The sequence below is a fragment of the Microtus ochrogaster genome, chromosome 7, assembly GCF_000317375.1.
Source record: "Microtus ochrogaster isolate Prairie Vole_2 chromosome 7, MicOch1.0, whole genome shotgun sequence".
Taxonomy (NCBI): domain Eukaryota; kingdom Metazoa; phylum Chordata; class Mammalia; order Rodentia; family Cricetidae; genus Microtus; species Microtus ochrogaster.
This window is the reverse complement of record NC_022014.1, coordinates 8,367,282-8,391,020: the sequence shown is the minus strand read 5'-3', so window position 1 is coordinate 8,391,020 and position 23,739 is coordinate 8,367,282. Positions and strand designations below refer to the sequence as shown.

At 41.6% G+C, this 23,739-nt stretch overlaps 1 protein-coding gene across 15 annotated transcripts in view; it reads right to left on the bottom strand.

Moving 5' to 3' along the window:
• The window catches only part of Rbfox1 (RNA binding fox-1 homolog 1), a 1,689,477-nt gene that overhangs the window by 24,205 nt on the left and 1,641,533 nt on the right, over positions 1 to 23,739 (bottom strand). For all 15 annotated transcript variants that reach the window (XM_026780390.1, XM_026780381.1, XM_026780380.1 and 12 more), the window contains one exon: positions 12,672 to 12,736. In XM_026780390.1, the coding sequence (XP_026636191.1) occupies positions 12,672 to 12,736 (65 nt within the window). The remainder of the gene's footprint in view (positions 1 to 12,671; positions 12,737 to 23,739) is intronic.

Sequence of the window (23,739 nt, the reverse complement as noted above, 5' to 3'; positions counted from 1 at the left end):
CTTCCTTCCTTCCTTCCTTCCTTCCTTCCTTCCTTCCTTCCTTCCTTCCCTCCCTCCCTCCCTCCCTCCCTCCCTCCTTCCTTCCTTCTTTTTTAAGCAAACTGGCCTGTAAGTTGATTAGATGACAGTGTCTGGCTGAGTCACTCACAACCTTGATTTATACCTGGGGAACTTCTGATAATCCTGGCAACCGAGCTACACCCAATACTCATTGAATGAGTATCTTTGTGGGTGGAACTCCAGCATGGACTGAAGCTGCTCTCCTGATTATTTTCATGTGCACTAGAGTTTGAGTGCTGCTTGTCTGGTTGAGTGGTTTGTAGCTTGATTCATCCACAGACCCACAGCGAAAGCTCAGGAGAGTGTACCGGCTGGGTCTTCTCTGCTCTGAATTCTGGGTTAGCTGATTTGCATCAGAGTCCAGTGGGCACTCTGAAGGTGATCATAGACAAACAATGAGACTGAATTGGTGAATCTTTACTTCCATATGCTAAGAGCTATGCTTCAGATTCTATCAAATACAGATTGAGAACTTGCCTGTGATATGAGGATGCTAAGTATCATTCATACCTATATTTTTATTTCATTTTTCTTATAATCCCTCTTCTAGTTACCCTGACAAGGGATGAATAAACCGAGGCAGGCCATTTGAGGCAAAATGCTTAATGGTGGAAATGGAAGATGAGCACAGCTGTCTGGAATCCAGCCCTCTACCCTTGCTTCCTCTGAGATTCTGCACAGAGGAAGTCACATGGGTGATGCTCCACTAGTAGTGCGCCTCTCCAGGAAAATTTCCTATTCTTCTGCTTTGAATCTTAGCTTCTTTGAGACAAAATGATAGATAGTTGAATTCCTCTTTGTACATAAGATAACTGAAGCTTGAGAGAGATGATTATAAGTACATCCAACTTTCCATGATGTAGAAATGGCTTATTTAATTTATCCACAAGCTTCCTTCCATTTTAAGATGGTTTCCATAGATCAACCAACCAGAGTCAATCCTGACTCAGCTGGTGGCATATTTAAATCAGTCTTGTGGCTTTCCATATATCATCTTTATTTCTCACTCCCCCCACCCCTAGGTTAAATCTCATCTATTTGCAATTTTCTTCCAAAAAATAATTACCCACCGAATTCTAAGTGTCAAGTGTAAAAAGAGTGGTCTGCTAGTATTTTTCAAGGGGCTTTGAGGAGTCAGACAGAGGTTAAAGGATAGGCTTTGGCATGAGCAAGTGAGGCCCGACTGTGATTGTCCTTTTTCCAAGAGCACCAGTGCTAAGTTTTATTGATAAAAGTTCTACTGTCTCCTCACTCTTTGGCTTCTCAATTCTCTATTGCTATTTTGTTAAAAACAAACAAACAAACAAAAAAGCTCCAGATCTGTGTTCCTCATAGTGAGTCTTTGTGAATCAAATGCTGTAGATTTCAAACCAAATATAGCATCTATGCATATCTAAAACCCTGCAAGATGCTGACTACAAAAATCCCTACAGCCTATGAAAGTTGTTCTCTTAACTTGGAAGGTGACAGCAGAGGTTCCCCAACATAGAAGTTGGATGAATTAAATTCGATTCTACCTATAAATTCTGAGCAATCTGTTAGTTATTGGCCCAGCAGGTCCCCAACTTGATGAACAATAAAGAAAGATGTGTGTGTGTGTGTGTGTGTGTGTGTGTGTGTGTGTGTGTGTGTGTGTGTGTGTGTGTGTAGATGCTATAGGTCAACTTTGGGTGTCATTCCTTCACCTTTTATCTTTATTCTTTGATGATGGTGATGTTTGTTTCTTTGATTAACTCACTGAGACAGAATCTCACTAGGTCATCGTGGCTGGCCTGTTACATGCTGGATAGAGTGAACTGGCCTCATAGGCAAAGCTTGCCTCTACCTTCTATGTGGTTGGATAAAAACAATATGCTACTAGGCTCAAAATACATTAAAAACACTAAAATTTACATTCATTTATTCGTGTGTGTGTGTGTGTGTCCATCCACACATGCCACAATATACAAGTATAAATGAGAGGAAAAGTTAATGTAGTTGGTTCTCTTCCATCATGTGGATCCTTGGGATCAGGCCACTAGGCTTGATGGCAGACACCCTTACCCACTGATCCACTTTGCTAGCTCCATTGATCATTGATCATTTGCTAGCTCCAATGATCAATGATCATTGAGAACACAGAACTAAGCCACAGGGATGGGGCATGTTAGGGCCTTTGTATGGTTTTAGAAGGCCTATACTGGACATGTCAACCTCATAGTCTCAGGCATATTTCAGTTTTATTACTTAGAAGAGGAGAGTGATACAGTTGTTCGTGACCATTACTCCACCTCCCTTCCCATGTCCAATCCCAACATTCTTTAAGGTACACATGTCTGCCTTCCTTGTGGTCATTTTTATTTTTATTTAGGTTTCAAAGTATATCATATTATACATATGTGAGACGTGGCATATGCAGACAAACCCACAAATAACCAAATGAAGTAAAAAGGCTCCAAAGAGAGCTACCATGATTTCTTATTTTAGAAAAAGATGAATATATGAAAACACATTTAGAGTAATTGCATGTAGGCACAACTCCCTTGCTTATATTGCATTTAAAAAGGCTTAAATTAAGAGTTTCCAGTTTCTCCTAAACTTGAATGTTTGACTAGACAGCTCAGGAGTTTGCAAAGTCGTTTCTAAGGGCCCTTCTCTTACCTGGAGACCATGTATATCTTCCCCATCATCTCAGTCTCTCTAACATCTACCATCTCATTCACTTCCCACTATATTCCCACTCAGATGAAACAGCTATCAGCGAATCCAGAATGTGGAGCTGTCCATACACGTTGTGTCTCATTAGAAAAGTTATTTCAACTTTCAGAGCTTTAGTCTTCTCACTGGGAGATTGAACTAACAATTAAAATATATACTCTTCATAGACTGTGCAGATTTAACAGAAAATAAAACAGTGGAGTAGATAGTGTCATCTTTTGCCACATTCAAAAGAAGGGCAGTGAGTTTGGAGGCTGGGTTTGTCACAGAAGGGGTTAAGTGTCTGTTTGAGGAAGCTGGTACTTCTCTGGTAATTCCATCCCTTCTGAAGATGCATGAGGAAAGGATCTACATCCAAGCAGAAGCATGAGCATGGGAAAAATGTGTTTGAACTCACTAAACTTCCATGGAGCTAAGTGACACTGCTGATGTTGATGGTGATGATGGTGGTGATGTTGATGGTGATGATGGTGGTGATGATGATAGTGGTGATGATATAGAGAATGCTGACCTCAGGCTATAGTTGAAGAGCTTCCATTCAAAACCATGTACATTTTACCAGGAAGCCAAGGAGTTAGTGGCCCATCTTTCTCACTTTATAATGAAGGCAAACATAAAACTTATAATCTCTAGAATCTTCCCATACTCTCTCACGGATTAAATAATTCTACTGAGATTAGATTTGGCTTTAACCTAAATTTGTGATTATCTTCTGTATATCAGTAGCAAAGATTCATTCACATACATATGCATTAAAGACCATGGATGATATAAAAAATACTGTTTAAGAACATAACTCAGTCACATACTACTGTGGGCTACTAAGCAGCATGTAGAATCTCAGTACACTACTGTTTCTGTGAGTCTTAGGTATGATCAGGCAGAAAAACAACTCAGAATTTAAATGGAGTTAACTTATTGCTGAATCCTCCACGAAGCCAGTACAGTGAGTCATCTCTAAGACAACCATCAATCAGAAATTACATAACTAACAACATCTGACCAGCTTATCAATTTATAGCATTTGCCTCATTATTATAATGGGTATGTATGATCGATCTGTCCTCTGAGTAGATGAGAAAACTAAGGCTTAGTGATGTCAAAAGTAACCAGATGCAGTCCTTGCAGGCTTTGTGTTATACTGACACCAGCCTACTATGTAGTCAATGACAAGATCTTAACACAGGAACCCCTTTCTCTTCCTATGACCTTGGAGGTTAAGAAAATAATAATTATGGCCAGAGGCCAGTTGAAGAAGGTGGTTACAAGGGAATATATTTTGAGAGATGCCAAACGTTGAGGAGGTCACTAAAGAAGAGGTGAAGGAGGAGACAGTAACAGGTGTCTGGAAAGATGGGTGAAAGTTATCAGAGATGTGGCATCCTTCTCCTATCTCTGGCTAAAACATTTCAAGGTAAATTATGAAGATAGCTAAGGAGAAATAACGCTTAGGTTTAATTATTTGAACTCCTTGGAATCTACTCTCTGTCTAAACATTCTGCATTATTGCATAGCAAAACTGAGCCTGATGCAAAGCCAGGCAGCTAGCTAATTAAGAGTCTCTCCAGTTCTCTCCCACCAATATCCCATCTCCCTGACAGGAAGTAGGTTTCCCTCTAACTGGTTTGTATGGTAATTAAGTATGAAATGCAATACAGCTTTGAAGAGCATTGAATTCCTGAAGAATCCATCACTGTGTTCTCACTGGTGAGAAAAAAATCATCCAAAAAATCAGCATTCATTTCTGTCAGATGACTTTTTTGCATAAAATGGCTACATACAGATATAGAAATAACTCAGATGTCACAAGCCAGTGACAGCCAGTTCTGGAAGTCAACCTGTGCTCTTAGGCACAGGGTCATAACTTGATTTGATACCCTTAGAAAGAGTAGGAGAGAGTTTTTATGGGAAAATTCCATCTCATTCTAAAAGATAACAGCTTTAGCAAGTGAACAAAGGTCAAAATAGAGAACAGAAAGGAAAAGTCAGCCCCCGATAAAAATAACATCTAAAGGAAAAATAAGGCAAGGAAGTTGAGTGTTTTAATTTGATAATTTGAAATTTGTGTATATATGTGTTTGGTATGCGTGAGCGCCAGTGCAAGAGTGTATAGGGCCACAGGTTGATGGCAGAGCGTCTTCAATCACTCTCCATCTCATCGCTGAGGCAAGTTCTTCCCTGAACCTGGAGCTTGGCAGTTCAGTGAGGCTGGCTGTCAAGTAAGCTCTCCAGATTTGGCTGTTTCCCAGCACTGGGATCACATGTGCATGTCACCGGGCTTTGCTTTCACGTGCCTCCTGGGAGTCTGAACTTGGGTCTTCATGCTCCAGTTTGAGGGGGAGACATCTATAAGTATTCTGTGAGCTAAGATTCTACCTTGGTATGTATCCTTCTCTTCTGCTGGATAAAACTCATTACCAAGTTTACTCTTACTGCTAGTAGAAAGGGCTCACCCAGAGGCTGTAGAGTCTGGATTCTCAATACAGGTTTCTGACCTACCTCTAGGAAGTGAACATTTTCTAAGCATTCATTCACAGTGGAAGGGCCATGATGGTACTACTTAAGAGATGGATTTCGTTTGCTTTTTTGTGACCCATCAAGCCAATGATCTGCAACCTGAAAATCATGTAATCAGGCCATGGCATGACCAAAGGAGCTGTTATACCTTGTCTTGTCACCTGTAGAAGTGGCTCCCCACATGGCTATGACAGCCATGGTCTGTTGGGTTTGGAATATCCTTAATCTCTCCCTGGCTCCTTGTTGGTCCAGTCTGTGGATTATTGCAAGCCTGTCTTTTTAACTGCCTCAATTACATATTCATCCAGCAGTGCATAACACTAGAGAAGTCATGCTAAGTTATGAATAAGAGGTAATTAGCCTCTGAGGCAAAACTTTGGCATATTTAAGGCTTGAGATCTCTCTCTCTCTCTTTCTCTCGCTGTGTGTGTATGAATCTGTGTGTGTGACTATGTGTGAGTATGTGTGTGAGTGTGTAGAAACATGTGAAAATGCATGTGTGTGAATGCCCTCAAGTCAAAAACCAGAGAAAATTGGAAAATAGGTCTTTTTATAGCATCAGTATTGCTCCTTGCTGTTCAGTTTGGCATCCATAGACCCAATTTTCAATTGCTTTCTGCTTCCTTCGTTAGGATGTCAGAATCGTCTTAGTGTTCTCCAATCAAATCAATAACAAGTTCAAGGGTATGTTGGGAGAAAGTAGAACTGGCCTAGTCCTAACTTTTGGGAGAATGTAAAATCAAAACAATTTTAAAAAAGCAGTGACATGCGCACATGGTTTATTAAAGAATTTGCTTTTGCCTGGCATTTCAGTATTATGTCATAACTCTACCAGAAATGTGTTTCTTTTAAATATCTAATAACTTTTTAGAACAAGTAACTTCTCTTTCTTTTCTTGAAGGGGTTGTGTGTCACTCAAAACTGTGACTGAATCTGTTAAGGAAATAAACTTTAAATTAAAAAAGACATAAAAATAAGACAATGTACATACATATATATGGATGCACATGTACCTCTGTGTGCATGTGAGCATGCACATGTATGGATGTTTTCAATACAGATATTCAATCAGTTCTGACTGCACTTTCAGCAGAGGCTTTGGGATATATAAATGGATATAAATAAAGACACTGGTGACTCATTCTTGCTACATTCCTGTTACAAGGTGACAGAACATGTTTTGTTTGAAAAAGAAAAACTAGAATTGCTCATCAGAGTGACAGAAATGACTAAGAAACTAAAACCAAGAGCAATTCAGTCAGTTGCTATCTCAGGCTACTGAGGAAATGGTCCTTCTCACTGCTACTTCATGCCTGACAGTCAAGAATGACTTAAGTGGCTTTATCTCACTGGGCCATGCCACATAATACTCTTGGGTCTGCCCTGACCCCTCATGACTTATCCCCTTAGCCCTCTGCTAACCTGGGAGTATCGTTCTTGTTTGTCATGACCATGTTTTGTCTTACCCTCCTTAGGTTCTCTCAAGAGTTTCTCAAATAGATTAAAAATGTAACCAGGAAGCCCCCACAGCACTGTAAAGGTTTATTTTCCCAAGGCAGTGTCCAGAAAAGGAATTAACTAACAGAAGAAGACACAAAGGTGCCATGTCGTGCTGTGGCTCATTCCTAGGGGAAGAGCATTTCAGCTGCATGGTAGAAGGAAGAATAGGCAGAACTCCCTAATCTTCAAAGAGAGAGCTGAAGGCTGTGTTACACTCTCCCAGCTCTCCTGGCCCCAGAAGGCCGGGTATCTGTGAACTTAGTCCTGCCCTTACACATGCCTTGAAGAACAGGCATGAAGCTTGCTTCTAGTTTCTGGATTAGCTGAAATTCTAATCACACCTGTTTTGAAAAGGAAGAATTGAGAAACCATGAAATGCCCCTACTCCTCTGTGCTGTCTGTTCTCATTAAACATTCTACACGGTCTATATATTAAACTCTATATTTTAATGTACGGCTAGAAGAAAGTGCAAAATCATCAAGTTCAGATGATACGGTAATTTTTGTGATATAACTTTTCTATAATGAAAAGAATGCCCTTAAATGTGTTAACTGGTGAGCTTTTTATTCAGGAAGCTTACTTGCTTTTATGGTGCCTGACATTTTCCGTGTGTGTGTGTGTGTGTGTGTGTGCATACATACATGTATAAGGATGCTAAGTAAAATGGTTTATCATTTTAAATGAAGCTATTCACCTATTTTCACGGTGGAAATTCGGCAATCTTAAATCAGAATCCAGAAAATAGCTCCTAAAATAGATTGAGGGGCTGTGCTAGGACTCAGATCACTCAGCTACATTAGTCTTCAGACAAAGGTTTTATGTAAGAATTTCTTTCTGTTCTATGTAGATTTGCTTATGATGAAATGGAAGAGAGAGAAAAAATGGTATTTTGCTCTTGACATTTCCTCTTTCTTTCTTTCTTTCTTTCTTTTTTTTTTTTTTCGAAACAGGATTTCTCTGTGTAGTTTTGGAGTCTGTCCTGGAACTCGCTCTGTAGACCAGGCTGGCCATGAACTCACAGAGATTCACCTGCCTCTGCTACTGGAGTGCTGGGATTAAAGGTGTGCACCACTTAAAGGCTGACATTAAAGGCTGACACTTCCCTCTTCACTTCTTGTGCCCTCCCTCCCTCTGCTTGTCCTGTTTCTCTTTTCTTCTTCCTTTACCCACCTACCCATGGATCTAAGTATCATCTATCTCTCTTCGCATCCATCCAGCCAACCAACCATCTCCCCATTTACATGTGTTTGGCATTTCTGTCTCTATCATCTATAAATTTTATACCAAAAACATGCCTATCTGTGTCTATTAAATTTTACAAAGCTTACTAATCTTTCTCTCTGAAATGAACCCTCTCTTTTTCAGCTCAGAGTGCCTGGTTTGAACGGTGCTTAGCATACATCATGTGACTGCCTAAGCTGCACAAGTCCTGGCTTTCTTGTTCTGAGATTTATCTCCAAAACTCTTAGAAGTTCTCTACAAGTATGTAAGATGACAAAATTTTGTTTGGGTTTATATTAGGTTGAGCTCTATGGAATTGCCAATACTATACTGTCTTTTCTTATCCTATAAAAACAATGAAACTTTAAGGTCTCAGAAAATGAAGAAGAACAAATTGAAAGCGGAACCCTGCTGTTTGCAGCCTCCTCGCTTAGTCTAAGGACACCTGTGTTCCTGGTTCATCACTTTCTTGTCAATTTGTTGATCTTTAGAGCAAATAAATGTTTTATAGGTTTGTCTGACTTTCAATGAGCATCTCGTACCCAGAAGATATCTTTACATAATTGTGAATATTCCACTCTACCTTCTGAAACATATATTTTTGGTCACTTAAAAATGTATTTTTATATATTATAACAACTCAAAAACTTTCATTTTAATGAAAATATAAGGAAATAAATTTAGGATAAAAATTGTTTGATAAAAATCATTTTTAAGATAACAATATTTTCTAAAAGTGTCAACTGGGACACTAAATTTCCACTGAGAACATCCCTCTACTCTAAACAGAACATGATAGAAATTATTTTCCTTCCTAAGTGATAGATTGTTATACCTCAATTTTCAGTATTATGCACTGCCTTACTTTTCAAAATGTAGCTATATTTGTTTGAAAGGAAAATCATGTTTCAGTTGGTAGAAGAAATGGTCTCAGTTACAGCCATATTGTTGTTAAACTTGACAGTAAAACATCCTATCCTTGGTTCTTTTGCAACCTGCCTGTGTCTAGCTATTCTCTTCCCTAATGTAGAGGGACACTTTCATGCCCCAATCCCTAAAGGGTGTTAGAATATCAGCAAGCAGGCAAGCATGGTCAGGGTTTCTTTTCTAGCCAGAGTATTTCATCAAATGCTATATACACATCACATCTATTCCCCCGATATGAGTAGCATAATTCATTGAACAGGGTACCTTCCCTACTTCCCACCTCCCAGTTGGACAGCCGAAAGATGCAACAAGGATCAAGCCATAAAACACAGGAACCAAGAGCCAATCAGTAAAGAGAGACCTGTACCCCAGGCTTATTCCAAGCAAGCCATTCATGGAGCTAATGTGATGGACCTATCCAACCCAACACGTACCACAGACACAGCAACACCGAGTAGCATGCAATGACCAGATGACCACAGGCCCCACCGCCATGCTCTGATTGGTTCAAGCTTAGAAACAATCTCCTTGAGAGTCTGGACAGCTGGCTTCCATTACACCAAAGCGAGATTAACAAAACAAAGAGTTGATCAAGTCAAGTGTTTACCAAATGTTTATAAAATGCCAAGGAAAGTTGTTTGCTTATTCTGTTCCCACTCAATTCATCATTGAAGGTGTGATGTTCAGTTCAATCTTTGTGATTTGGGAAAAGCTTGGCCCATAGCAGATGGTCTTTATTCAGGAGGTCAACACCCAGACCCTCTTGGGCTGCTCTGAGATTGTCAGCATGTGGTTATTTAAGTAGGAAGAAGGGCAGGGAGCTGCAAGGTGCCCACTAAAGACCTTCGGGTAGCACCAGAGTTACCATGGGTCAGTAGTTTTCAAAGGGTTCCTGAATCTTTAATTTTATAAGGGTGTGATTTGTGTTGAGTAAAGGTAAAATTCTATGAATGGGAGGGATGGGGGCAGCACACCAGATGGATTTTCACTTTGGAGAAGACTGAAGATAGGTCACAGGGAAGGTCTGTTGCTGTGCTTCCTTGAATCCAGTTAATAATCAGTGACCATTTCTCAATCATTCCCAACTCCGATTTCCCTTCCAAGTTTGAAAGGGTTTCTTTGGGTTTGGAATTATCTCTTTTTGTCTTCCTATCTGTCTTCCAGAGAAGAGGGAGTTAGTTACTACTGTTGCTATGGTATGATAGTGTTAAATAAATTATCATACTGTTGCCCTGATAGATTCTCCATCTTTAGGAGACATTCAAAACCTCTTCTGCTAATTCCCCATTTTCCTCTGAACATATTTTAATAAAGCCTTTTCCTTACCTGCATTGATTAAAAAATAAAGGAAAGTACCACCACTTAATAATGATAAATCAAACCAGAAATTCTATTTTAGAGATTGTTTTCTGGTAATTCACCTATTACTAAATTTACGTTAATGAATAATTCCATAGGTAACAAGTATTCTGCTTACAGTAAAGTTAAATAGAGCCAGTAATCAATTTCCACAGCAACGGAGAGGACCTAACGTGCAAACATCTCTAATAAACAGCAAGAGGCCAATTACATGAAAAAGAATATAGTTAGCGGATTCCTCCAGCCGCAGCTGTTACACTAAACTGGGAATTGCAGTTATTAAAGATTTACCAATCCAAGAAAGAGTGTTTTTCAGTAGAATGTATCACCAATAAGAACTCTTAATAATATTAAAACTGCAGGTTTTATACAGATATTTCCATATTTGGTGTTCCACAATGCAGAGAATTTGGACAGTTTCAGACTGATGCAAGTGGAGACAGTGGGCTTCATCAGTAACTCTAAGTATAGTATTAAACACTTTGTTTTGATCAAGTGTCTAAATTGGTCTTCTTGAAGAGGCGATATAAAGTCTATCTTTGTAAATAACCTTTCTTCAACTTGGGGCTAGATGCACTTAATCCGAGGAGAAGCAAGAAAAACACTCAAAGAAATAAATCTGTTTAAGATTCTTATAATTATACAGCAGGCTAAAGTTACTATGATTATAATTACATACAAAGTGGGCGTTTGAGAATTTAGCATCTAGAGATATTTTCATAAAAATAATTAAAGGCTGTAGCTGAGCCACACTACAATTGAGACTGTGTGGATCTTCAGTGCATGGAATTTAATAACATTTAAGCCTTTTCATTTGTAGAATGATCTCAAGTATTTCAAGATTGTCATCATTTTTATTAGCCTTATTGACCCTCTCAATTTTCTTAATCCGGTGTCAGAGAATACTGAAGATAACAATTTATATGAAGCATCTTGCATCTTGGCAACTGATGATTGGGGAAATGGATAATTCATGTATTTACAAGTGTGTCTGGCCAGTGGCTTGGATTCTTTTGAAGATTCTCTACAATTTAGAAAATGTGTTATGAGTGCTCAAGAGAAAACAGTAATAATTCCTGTGTGTAGCCAGACAGCAAATCTAAGCTCGGCTTGCCAAAGACTCATTTATGACACGTTTGTCCGTGGAGCTAAGTACAACATTTTAAATTCTGGAATTTCTTTTGCTTTATTAAACTGCAGAAAAATTATGCAGCTGCTACGAGCTAACAACACTTCTTGTGAGAAACGGGATGGAGGTGCAGGAAAAGCGCACCACTGCAAACCGAGAGGTGCAAGAAAGGCAGAATCCCAATGTCTTCTGACAGTCTCTTTCATGGGCCACGCCCCTCGCCTGCTTGCTTACCTGTCTGACCCAGCATGCCTCAGCCACACATGCAAATCGTTACCATGATCGTTTTATTCATGAAACATATCCTTAAATTAAGACAGTCATCACGAGAATAAGCACCCTCCGGGACATTCATGCATGCCAAGCATCTCAACATTCACATTGCTGTCCTCAGAGATCAGAGCCAGGAAATCGCATTCAGTATGGAGACACACACATTTTGTTTGTTGCCTAGTTTACTGTCCCCCCCCCCCAACAACGCACCTATATAGAAATAGTTATAATTGTTTTAGAAACCATCACATCGCCAAAGCCTGGGAACCAAGGCAGTCACACACACCCATTCGGAATTCTGTGTTTCTCAAATACGTGTCTGTACCTCCAGTTGCCGTTCTTCATGTGAGGTGTGCAGTGCAAGTGAAAGCTGGCTTATGTTTGTAAGTTTGGGTACTGGGCACTGCCAAGATCAGTGAATCCCCTTATGGAAGCGGGGTGTTCTGCCCATTTCTTTATTCTGAATTCAGTGGAGCAGAGGTGACTGCTTTCCTGGGTGTCAGGAAGGAAGGAGGTGAACCTTCAGGCTTATTACTTTGTCATTTTCTTCCTATGAATTAGGTGAAACTATGGTCTTATGTAGAAGGCCACGAGAAGGTTGAGCAGTTGTGTGTGTGTGTGTGTGTGTGTGTGTGTGTGTGTGTGTGTGTTTACATGGGTAAGATGCATGGTTTAGGAACAAAGAGACCTGAAAACAGCTATCCAGAGATAGAGCTGATTTCTTTTTTCTTTCTTTCTTTCTTTTTTTTCTTTTTTTTTTTTTTTTTTTTTTTTGCATTGCATCTGTCAGGGTGAGGAGTTCACAATGAGCAAGGCTTAAGCATCCAAGTTCTCTCCACATGGCCTGTGCATAACTTCACCATGGGACCTAATTTTCAGGGGCTTCCTCTTCGGTAGTCATGCGTGTTTCAAGCAAGACCAAATAAGAATCCGAATTTCCAGTCCCACGAGCTGTTTTCAAGTCACCGAGAGAAGAAAGACCCGTACCTGTCGCTGTAGGCAGCAGCAGTGGCAGGGGTGGGCTGGGCGTAGCGGTATGCAGCATAACCACCCTAAAACACAAGGAGAGAGGAGGCTTAGGGATGCAGAGTTCAGTTTGGTACCACCCAGAGGTAAGAAGCCCGCACCAGAAAAGCAGGTACCCAAGTCCTCCCATCCCAGCTTGAGGTTAATGAAAGCTTAGTATCAGAGTGGAAGAGAACAGCACTGGAGAGAGGAGGCTGAAGACCCGTCCTGGCTGCGTGTTAAAGGTTAGGAGTCCTAAATGTATCCTCAGAGGCAGAACCCAGAGGCCCTTTGAGGAAAACGCACCAACATGTTAATGGCGATGGTCTGGCGGTGAGGATAAATATTCTTCCTACTTTGCTGAACTTTCCAGGTTTCCAGAATTGACCAGGCTTTTCCACAACTTACCAAATATTAACTTAAATTTTAGTATATTATCTTTATTTTTCATAAAACTACATACTCTCCTGCATCATATTGATTTTAGAAAAAAGATCAGTCAGTTTCTTAGCAATTGTGTGTGTGTAGTCATTTAATCACTGATGGCTTTGTAGAAGGCTTTATTAATGTTCCATAGTTATTACAAAAGTGAACGACTGTCAGAAACCTGTCTCCTCTGTTGAAAATACACACTGCTACTCGCCACACAAATCAGGCGGAGGATTTGGTTCAGGGATGGGGGAATGTGATAAAGTCTTACAATTTGTAAATAAAATCATTAAGAGAAAAAAAATCTGAAAAGGAAAATAATTAACATTTAGTTCTGTGTAGCAGTAATTGCCATTGTTCAATTAAGCAAGGAGAAAGTGCAAATGGGCACATGGAAAAGGAATTGTGCAGTGGAGCATTGGCTATCAAACTGAGAAAATAACGGTATCTTGCTCAACAGACCAGGACAATATGTCAGCCACCATGGAATGATCTCAGCACAGTTAACAGACTGGATCCAGTGGCCAGAAGAGACAAGGGGCTTCTTCAGGTTCTAGTGAGAAGGTTCGGTACTGCAGTCCTTCAGGGGCTGGAACCTCACCTTTACAGTGCGGGGCTAACTCAGGGTAGAGTGGCATGTCAGAGGGCTGACAACAGCACAATGCCCAACGACAGCAGGGCAAAGTTGACAGGTGTCATTAAGTGTGGCCTTACACACAGAGATGAAGCCAGGCTCTAAAGTAACGTTAAACATACGGGCAGTAGCGCTCGACAAGTCTTTCCGATGTTTCTGACTGAAATCCCGTATCCTCTGTGTCACTGCTCAAAAGAGCCAGTTTTCCTATCAGGAAATTTGTTCTTTGGATCAGCCTTGGTAAAGATACACCCAAGACATCTTGGTGGATAATCACCAATAATACAGAGCTGGGAGTTTCTCTGACAGCTTTCCTTAAGGAAAAAAAAAAAATGTGTAATTTAAAACAAAAAAAGGTCTTAGCCAGACACCACCTGGTGTTCCAAACACAGTGCTTTCTAATGAGGAATGGGGGAACTCATTAAATGTGCTGAGAAGTCACAAAAACAAGGCAGGTGTCAGCCCAGCACTGAGCTGCAGAGGAGGAGCGATGGGCCCTGGAGAAACCAGGCCACCAGTTGTCTACAGTTGTTCTTTTAATCTGCCTGACTATTTGTCTCGGCTTTCATGATCTATCAGAATGATGTAAGTATGTAAGTATGTGCATTAAATTTAATGAGGTAGGAAGCTGTTAGCCAATGACTATGAGGCTTCAGCAACAACTGGATAAAAAGTGTGCGTGTGTATGTGTGTGTTGGTCTGTCTGTCCAGAGCAAAACATTTTTAAAGTTATTTGCACAGATTTATCACTTCCCAGTAAATCAGAAATGATGATGGAACCTGTACCCAGCAATGTTTGCTCTGCAAGCCCTTGGGGCGCAGGTTTTTCCTCTGGACATTTGCCGAAGGGTCTGTCATGAGAGCAGGTAGGAATTCAACAACAGGAAGCTTGGCTCCAGTGTAAACGGAAGTAACTCAAATGGGCTCTGCTGCCCACAAGGCTGACATTTATCATGGGAATGTAAGTGCAGCTATGCACACTGGCACTGCCTTTAAAAATTTTTTTTTTAAATTTTTTCTTTTTAATTTTATTTTTGAGATTATATTTTGATTGCAATATTTTTCCCTTTCCTTCCCTTTCTCCTAAATAAGGTGAACTATGAGAGTTTGGGAGTTATCTTTTTGTGTGTGAGTGTATTTACTTATGGCTTCAGCATTGAGAGGAAATCAGTTTCTATGTCAAACTGCCACAGGCATCAGACCCTGAGATTTGGTCTGTTGCTTAGGAGTTTTGCTTTCAAATACTCGTTCTCTGTCTCTCTGTTTCTCTGTCTCTCTGTCTCTCTCTCTCTCTCTCTCTGTCTCTGTCTCTCTCGCTCTCTCTCTCTCTCTGTCTCTCTCTCTCTCTCCCTGCTTTGTTTTTTGAAGCACAATCAAATGTAGCCCAGGCTAGCTCAAGCTTGTTTTGTAGTTAAGAATTACCTTGAATTTCTAACAACCCTGCCTCCATCCCCTGAGGTGCTGGAATCACAGCTGTGTTCCTCCATGCCTGGCTCACAAGGAGCTGGAGATCTCCAGGGCTACATTGGGTAAGCACTGTACCAGCGGGGCTAAACCCCATCCAGTTTATGTTTTCATTTATTGATGTGTATGCATGTGAATGTATGACACATGTGTGCATGTGCCTATATAGGTCAGAGGAGGACACTGGATACCCAGTATGTGTAGTTATGGGTGGTCAGAGCTGCCCCAAGTCAAGGTTAAAGCCTGAACATCCGTCCTCTGGAGAGTAGCAAGCACTGGTAACTGTGGTGCCATCTCTCCACCTTCCACCAAATGTTCTTCAGACTCCATAGCTTGGTTTGCTGATAGGTTTAGAGTAAGTGAGGTGGGTTTGAGCTTGGCAAACAGATCACATGGTGGTAACAGCAATGATCTGCCTGTTTCTTTGTCCAGCATGTTGGCTAACAGTTTAGGTGTTTTCTTATTACTTGAAATGCAGGGACTATATTGTTAATTAACTTATTTATGTTACATTAACTATCATTAATTTGATTTGCTTTTACCTTATCATTTAGCTTGTGGTACTAGGATCTTGTACACACTGATGAAATGTTCCACCATTAAGCTATTTCCCAAGCCCTCCCTCCTTTTATAAACTTTATGTTTTACTTTGAGATAGTATCTCATGAGTTCAAAGCTGGCCTCAAGTTGATCCTGTAGCTAAGCGAGGTTTGAACTTTTGATGTTCCTGACTCCACCTCCTAAACGCTGGGATTACAGTTACACCAGATTAACTATTGTCAAATGAATTACTGTATGCTGCACACGTTAAATAAATTAATGTGTGTTCATGTGTGTGTAGCTGAGTGTGCTCACATGAGTCCGTGTGTTTGAGCCAGGGGACAACCTCCTCAGGTTCTGTACACCTACTTTTCTTTCCTTTTTTTCCGAGACCAGGCTCTCATTAGTATCGAACTTGCCAAGCAAGCCCTACAGATCCTTTTGCCCTGCCTTTCTGTCTCTGGGGTTAGAAAGAAATGCCCCCGTGGTTGGATTTGTAAAACAAAACCAAAAGAAACACAACCCCCCTCAGTTTTGAAGATCCACCACAGATCTCCTGCTTGCAAAGCAAGTACTTCACCAAAGGAGGCTCCCCTCAACTCCTAGTTAATTTCAGTGTAAACCTCTATGGGCTGGTGGCTGTAGTGTGTGAGAATGGGCTGAAAAGGATTCTGCAGCTCGATCAGGCCACCTCTCTAAACTGTATGTTGTCTTTCCTAATACTCTTCTGCATGAGATCCACGGTACAGCAAGAGTGGAGCTGCATGCTAACTCGGGGTACATGCACACGCTGCAAAACGGCCCACAGATGAAACTGCTTTAATTTGCTTTGCAAAAAGGAGACTCGAGTGAGTCGCATTGCTCTGTAATCTGCAGCTTGCTGAACACGAGCAGAGCTTCTGTGCAGTTCAGTGCTGATGTCTGAAGGATGAGGTCTGCCTCCTGTTTGAGGACCGCAGACCCAGGTCTTTGTTGAACCTGGTAACTGCAGGTCTAGTGGTGAAAGAGTGTCACTGTCAAGGGGACTTTTTCTTCTCTAAACCAAATGAGAAAAAAAGTACAGCAGTTTTATCTATTCTACGCACACAAATATTAATGTGTGCGTGCGTGCGTGCGTGCGTGCGTGCGTGCGTGTGTGTGTGTGTGTGTGTGTGTGTTTTGCTGGATGTTGAACCCAGGGCTTTATGCAGGTTAGGCAAGTGCTCCTTCACTGTCTTATGACCAAAGTCTTCCTCTGAGTTTTGTTTGGACACAGGCTCGCATTAACTGCCCCTGGCTAGTATTGGCTTACCCTGTGACCAGCCTTGAACTCTCAATCCTCCTGCCTCTGCCTTTCAAGTGCTGAGACAAGCCTGTGGCATGAAGCCATCTGTGCCACCATCTTCCAGTTGCATGGCAGGTTTAAGATTAGCTGTAGACCGCATTATAAGACCCTTGGCCAGCAGTAGATGTGTTGACTTTTTTCTCTTTTTACTTCCTATAAATTTACTTATTTTGGTGTTTCTTTGGCAATGAGAAATAGGGTTGGCAACTGGGAAGAAAATTTTTTAACCATCTGTAATAAAAGTGATGAGTTATAGAAGATGGAAGGTTTGCAGCCCCTCAGGGTGGAAGTATAAGAGAATTTTGATTGAAAGATTAGTGTATTCTTAGAACCAGTTGATTCTAACAAACCCTCTAATCTCCCACCTCATGGTGTGTGTGTGTGTGTGTGTGTGTGTGTGTGTGTGTGTGTGTACATTGCCATGGTGTGGATGTGAATGTCCCCTTGAGTGTTGGCCCTTGCCTTTCACCTCTCTGCTTCTTCCTATGTACACCAGAATGCTGTCCTGTGAGCGTCTTCCTATGTACACCAGAATGCTGCCCTGTGAACATCTTACTTACTGTGTACACCAGGCCAGCTGTCCTGTGAGCACCCTGGAGTGCCCATGTCCCCTCCTCACATTTCTCTGTAGCAGTGACGGATGACACACAATTGGTGCTGTGTCTAGCTTTATTTGGATTTGGGGGAATTCAAACTTTGGTATCATGTTTACACAGGGAGGACTTTGCCTACTGAGACATCTCCCTAATCTGAAAATTATTTCTTTCTGATTTATTATTATTATTATTTGTGTGTGTACACATCATGAGTGTGTGTATGGTGTGCAAACATGCCACAGAATGTGTGTGGAGGTCAAAGAACAACTTTCAGGAGTCCATGTTCTCTGGCTACCTTAGTTTCTGCAGATCAAACTGAATTAGGCTGTTAGGTCTTAGTAGTTAATGCTTTTGTCTGTTGAGACATCTTCCTGGCCTTTTTTTATTTTTGGCTGCTAAATTTTTATAATTCAAGAATGAAAAGCCACATTAGACCTCTACTGTGGCATATTCATGATGGAGCCAAGTGTACAGACACAGTGTTGGTAATTGGAAGGAAGTGTCTCCAGTCCACTGTGGACATGTCAGAAGGTTGATCTTGATGAATCTGCATTAAAACTGGAAAATTCAGATAAGGCTTCCTTCTGTTAGAGAACATTTGCCCTCCCGAGAACCATCTTGTTAGTCAGAATTTCAGAGCAAACCCACAACCATGTGATGAGTGTTTTTCCGTCAGTCAGGAATTCATACCTGTAGCAATTTATTGCCATACACTGGCTCTTGATACACTACTCTATAAGGAAACAGAGATGTAATGTTTTCAATGCAAAAATGAAATAAATAAAAGAAAGTGCACAAATCAGACAGCAACTCTGGAGCAATTCATTTACAAGTTTGCTTCTCTTAGTTCAGTGTTGAACGTGACCTGCCAAACCAAAATGGGGCTAGGCATGGCCCAGTACTGGACTTGCAAATCCCCACACTGCCCGTTTTGAGGGAGGTGATCATGGAGCTCAAACGCACGGTCTGCATTCAGGATATACCATTCTGTTTTTAAGACAAAGAAAGGATAATTTCATGGCTTCTCACCGTTTAATCTGCATCCCAACAGTTTCTGTATGATGATTTTCTCTTTACCTCATGGGTGGGAATTTCTGGCTTACCTAAGGATTCAGTTTTGATGTTAATGACTTAGGTGGTTAAGATCATCTTACAGGGGCAGCCTGAATTGAAACAGCAACTTTAGCCATTTCTGTTCCCACAGCAAAATGGCACTCCCAGCTGCCTTGACCACACCGAGGTCCTTCCCTAGTGAGTCTGTGGGCGCACCTAAGATAGTTATGTGTGATGCACACATTCTTAGCATGTTTCACTCAGACTTCATCTCAGGAGAGCCCCACAGACTGAGAATACCTGTAAATGAAAGAGTTGCCCATGGGGCTACTTCATGTGGTTCACTGGAGGTGGGAGAGGAATTATTTGTGTTGGAAGAGAAAGTCTCTGGCTTCCTTGGCAGATAGCAAGTGGTTGACTATTTGAAGACATTTAGGGACCTGCCTTATGCATCTATGTATGCATTTTTTAAGTTACCTGGCTTTCCTTGGTTTTGATGACATTTAACTTTTCTCTGCTAAAATTGAAGAGCATGGAGCTACACCTATCCACATTTACTTTCATTCCCTCTTCTCTTCCCTCCTTTCGCTCTCTCTTCCTAGTTTTCATTGTTTATTTGAACGTTTCAGGGACAGATAAGATTGTCTAGTGTTCTGGTCAGCCCTTCTGATGCTCTTTTCTTTCTTCCTACCTGTGTGAGTGGGTGTGTCTTCATCCAAGAGGCCAGAATTCTCATCACCTGAGTTATGCGGGCCCAGGGTCTAGACTCTGCTCCTGGTGATCGAACATCTGTTAACTGTAAAGCTGTCTCCTCAGCCCCACCGTCATAACCTCTATATTATCTTTCCACCTTCTTCCCCCACCCCATCTCTTATGGAATTTCTAGAATCCCACCCTTTTAAGTTAACCTATTTTCCAGTGCTTAAGTATTGAACTGTCTTTGGATCATGTGGGCTCAAGCTTTGGTGTGAGAGAAGATTTTTTAAAAACTCATTTCATCTTTTTTTTTTTTTCTTGAAGGAAAGCTTCCCTCTCTGACAAAAACGGAGGTGATAAAGTCCCTGTCTCATGGCTGTGGTGAGGAGGAGGAACTGTGGCAGGGAGTGGATGCTGATATCCTCTTCCATGTCAGCCTCTTTGACACTGCTGAGTTCTCATAGTGACTGAGGAAGGCTGGTCTAATGCTCATCCCTGCCCGGATCCCTTTTAACATACAGTCTTGGGAAGAAAAGGTTTGAGGTTTAAGTTTGCAAGATTCCTGGTGTCTGTGTTCCCAAAGCTCCAGGCTCAGTCCTCTTATTCTCAAGCTCACACAATATGGAGGGAGTGCACCTATTTATTGCAAGTGATTTGAATAAAAAACAGTTTTGTTGTAACACCAGAAATTCCAACAAAATTTAAGAGTAGTATGAAATGCACTGGGATCTTGTGGAGATTTACACACTTGGGGTGGTGTGGGGGTCTCAGCATTGCTCTCCCTTCAGAAACTTAGGGCATTCCTAATAAAGACTCAGGTAACAGTGATACTCTGTTCTTCCTGCTTCCTCCCGTCCCTTCCATTTCTATCCTACTATCTAATTCACTGTTGTCTTACTACAATTTCCACCAAGCATTAACCACCTTTCCATTGCTCTCCTATAATTTCTCTGTCCCTTTGTCCATTTTCACCGCCGTTGATCAGATGCCGTCTTTGATTCCCCCTTGCACATGGCAACCACTTAGTTCCTATGCCTTGTGCAGCGTTGAGAAGTCTATAGCTCCACTGGTGAACGGAGGACCTGGCTATGCAGGTCTAGGGAAGTTCATTTCCACAACTTTCACTTATTGCTCTTGCTATTGTTTATTATTTAATTTGACATATTTTTTAATTAAAATGAGTGCGGTAGGTAATTAATTATTACCTCGACAGGATCTAGATTTACCTATGAACCACACTCTGGACATGTCTGGCAGGAAGTTTCTCTGCTGTGTTAACTGAAGTGAGAAGACACACCCAAAGTGTGGGTGGCACCCTCCCATCGGCAGCGGCCTCAAGCTGACTAAAAAAAGAGAAAGCAAACTGAGTCCTGGCTCTCGTTTCCTGAGGGTGGATGAGTGTGACCAGCTGCCTCAGGCTTCTCCTCCTGTGCCTTCCAGCCATAAGTGACTGTACACGCAGACACAATCCCAGATAAGCCTACCCTTCCTTAAGTTTCCTTTGTCAAGGATTTTGCCACAGCAGTCAGAAAATGAACTTATGAGTTCATTTCAATACCTTTCACTAAAATGCAAGTTACCTTTCAGACTTAGTAGACCATTTATAAAAATGGCTTTTAAAATGGAAGTCGGGAGGACTTAGGTGATAGCCCTGCACATGCTCTGCTCAGATTCAGAATTTCCCTTGTCTGTGATATGTAACCATCTTCACAGTGCGCAAGCTTTTCCCAAAGCCCAGGGACAGCAACTTTCTGGCAGAGACATCCCCACCGCCCTGTATAGGAAGGTTGCTTTTTCTTCATAGATTTTTTTTCTGAGCACGTGACCCATGGCATTTCTTTATTATCGATGGCAATTTTCTGGCATCTACAATCATTTCCCCCTCTTTCTTCCACTTTCCCTTCTCTGAAAAGTTGAAGAAGATCATTGGATGTGGGAGCTGGTGGCTGGCCTATTGGAGCGGTCTGAAAGGTCTTTCCAATCCTTGGGGCTCCAGTAGTACTTAAAAGTCTCAGAAATGCCCAAGAGACTCAGCTTCAGGAGGTATGGGAGCAGGACCTCGGAGGACAAAATGAGAAGGATTTTGGGATGCAGGGAATGGGGCAGTAGTTTGGAGCGTGTTCTACCGAGGGCATGGTGATCCTCTCAGAGAGGCTGCAGGGTGGAGAAGGGATTGAGCAGAAAGAATGTTCCTTGATTAGATCTGACCAAATGTAGAAACTCGGCATTTTAGCTAATGGATTATAAAGACATATGAGATAAAACTCAAATGGAGATGGACTGAGCTCACCCATCCCAGAATCTCTGACAATTACCCTGGACCTATTTATTGTGGAACATTGTAATGAGATTGTAGGCCTAAGGAAGAAACTTTTCTTTAAATAAAACAGAATCCGAAATAATTTTCCAGAAATCTCTCCAGCAACCATCACTTTAAAATGTGTGGTCCTTAGGGCGTCTCTGCAACTCACAGTTCAGACTAATATCACAGCGGGGTAGCAGGCCTGTGGCTTAAATCCACACATTCAGGGTGATCTTTCCAGTGGGACTGAGCCTTGCTTTGTGCAGGAAATAATTCATGTCATTTGCTTCCTTTGAACTTAGAGCTGCCCTTGGTGGCCTGCTCTGCTGCTGAGGTGGAAGGGCCACCGGGCTAGCTCACTCCCATCTCACCACACTGTGGGAGGCCAGAGGACAAACACTGGGCAAGCAGTAGGCTAACCTAGTACTTCAGCAGGGTAGGTTCATCACACATTTGGAACACTGAGAAGACACAGTGTTGTCACACTACCAAAAAACCCTTCCCTTGAGGGCTTGAGCCTCTTCTCATTCAGCACAGACTCTGGCAGACCCACATTCCTGAGCTTGTTTTGTTCTCTCTGATTTTCTGATGTAGCCTCTAGCACTCCAGGATACAGTGTGCAGTGCTGAAATCACTTCTCTCTCTCTCTCTCTCTCTCTCTCTCTCTCTCTCTCTCTCTCTCTCTCTCTCTCTCTGTCTCTCTCTCTGTGTACAAATGCACACATATTGGGGCAGTAGTCTGTGGAGGCCAGTGTTTAACATCAGGTGTCACTCTCAATCATGTCTCTGACTTTTGTTGTGAGCTGGGGTCTCTTACAGTACCAGGAGATCACCAGTTCACCAGGCTCAATGTCCTTAGGGCCCATGGTTCCACCTACTTTTGCTAGCCCCGTTCTGGGATTACAGGCATACGCGCTAAGCCTGGACTCTTATGGTGGTGCTGGGACTCTAAACTAGGTATCTCTTGTTTGTGTGGCAATCATGTAACTGACTGAATCGTCTCCCCACTCCTGCTTCCTGTTCTTGGGGCAGCCTTGCCCCTGGCTAACACTCTCTTCAGGCTGCACAAGAATATATAAGGCCAGGAAGAGATAATCCACTTGAAACACGTATGGGAGAGCACAATTAATGACCTATTATAGTTTTTACATATGAGAAAATGAGGCACAGAGAGGGGGTACCCAATAACTGACAGCCAAATTATAATGATTTTATTTTTAACTGGGGATATCCATACTCCTTTTTTCTTGAACAGATATTAACAGAAATAGTTTTCTTCCTAGTGGACTTGATCTCTTATGAACACCCTTCCACCTCTCAAGTTTAAGGACACAATAATAAAGCTCTAAACTCAGTGATGCTGTGCCCACTTACATAATCCTCCCCAGGCTACCTAAGGGCTGTGGCTATGGACCGACTCTCAGATTCATTTTCTACCTGAGGGTGGGGCCACGCTCTCCCACCTCACATTTGAAATGCATGAACTGAAGGTCTGGGGAATAGGGCATAGTAGGGGCAGCTTCAGTTTTGTAATTGAGAGGAGTTAATTGTTTTGGGGATAAATGAAAAACATGTGCATTCGCACTCATCTAGCAAGACGCCAATACTGCAGTAACCTGGAGGTGACAGTGAGCGTCTTAGATACAATCAGATCTAAACTAAGTCCATCACTGGTGGAGATTCATACCTTGCTGCCAGACTGTAGCAATGTGAAATTCAGAAGGAATAAAAGAGAATAAACAGTGTCTCTCATTTTCTAACAAATAGCATTAGTTTGCACAGAAATATGGTTTGATATATTTTTTCTTATCTAGTATGTGAAAAACAAGTATGCTTCTGGAAACTTTGTTGAGATTATTAATGGTACATCTATGTGCTCGTGTGTGTGTGTGTGTGTGTGCTCGTGTGTGTGCGCCTGCGTGTGTGTGCTCGTGTGTGTACTCGTGTGTGTGCTTGTGTGTGTGTGTGTGTGTGTGAGAGAGAGAGAGAGACAGAGACAGAGAGAGAGAGAG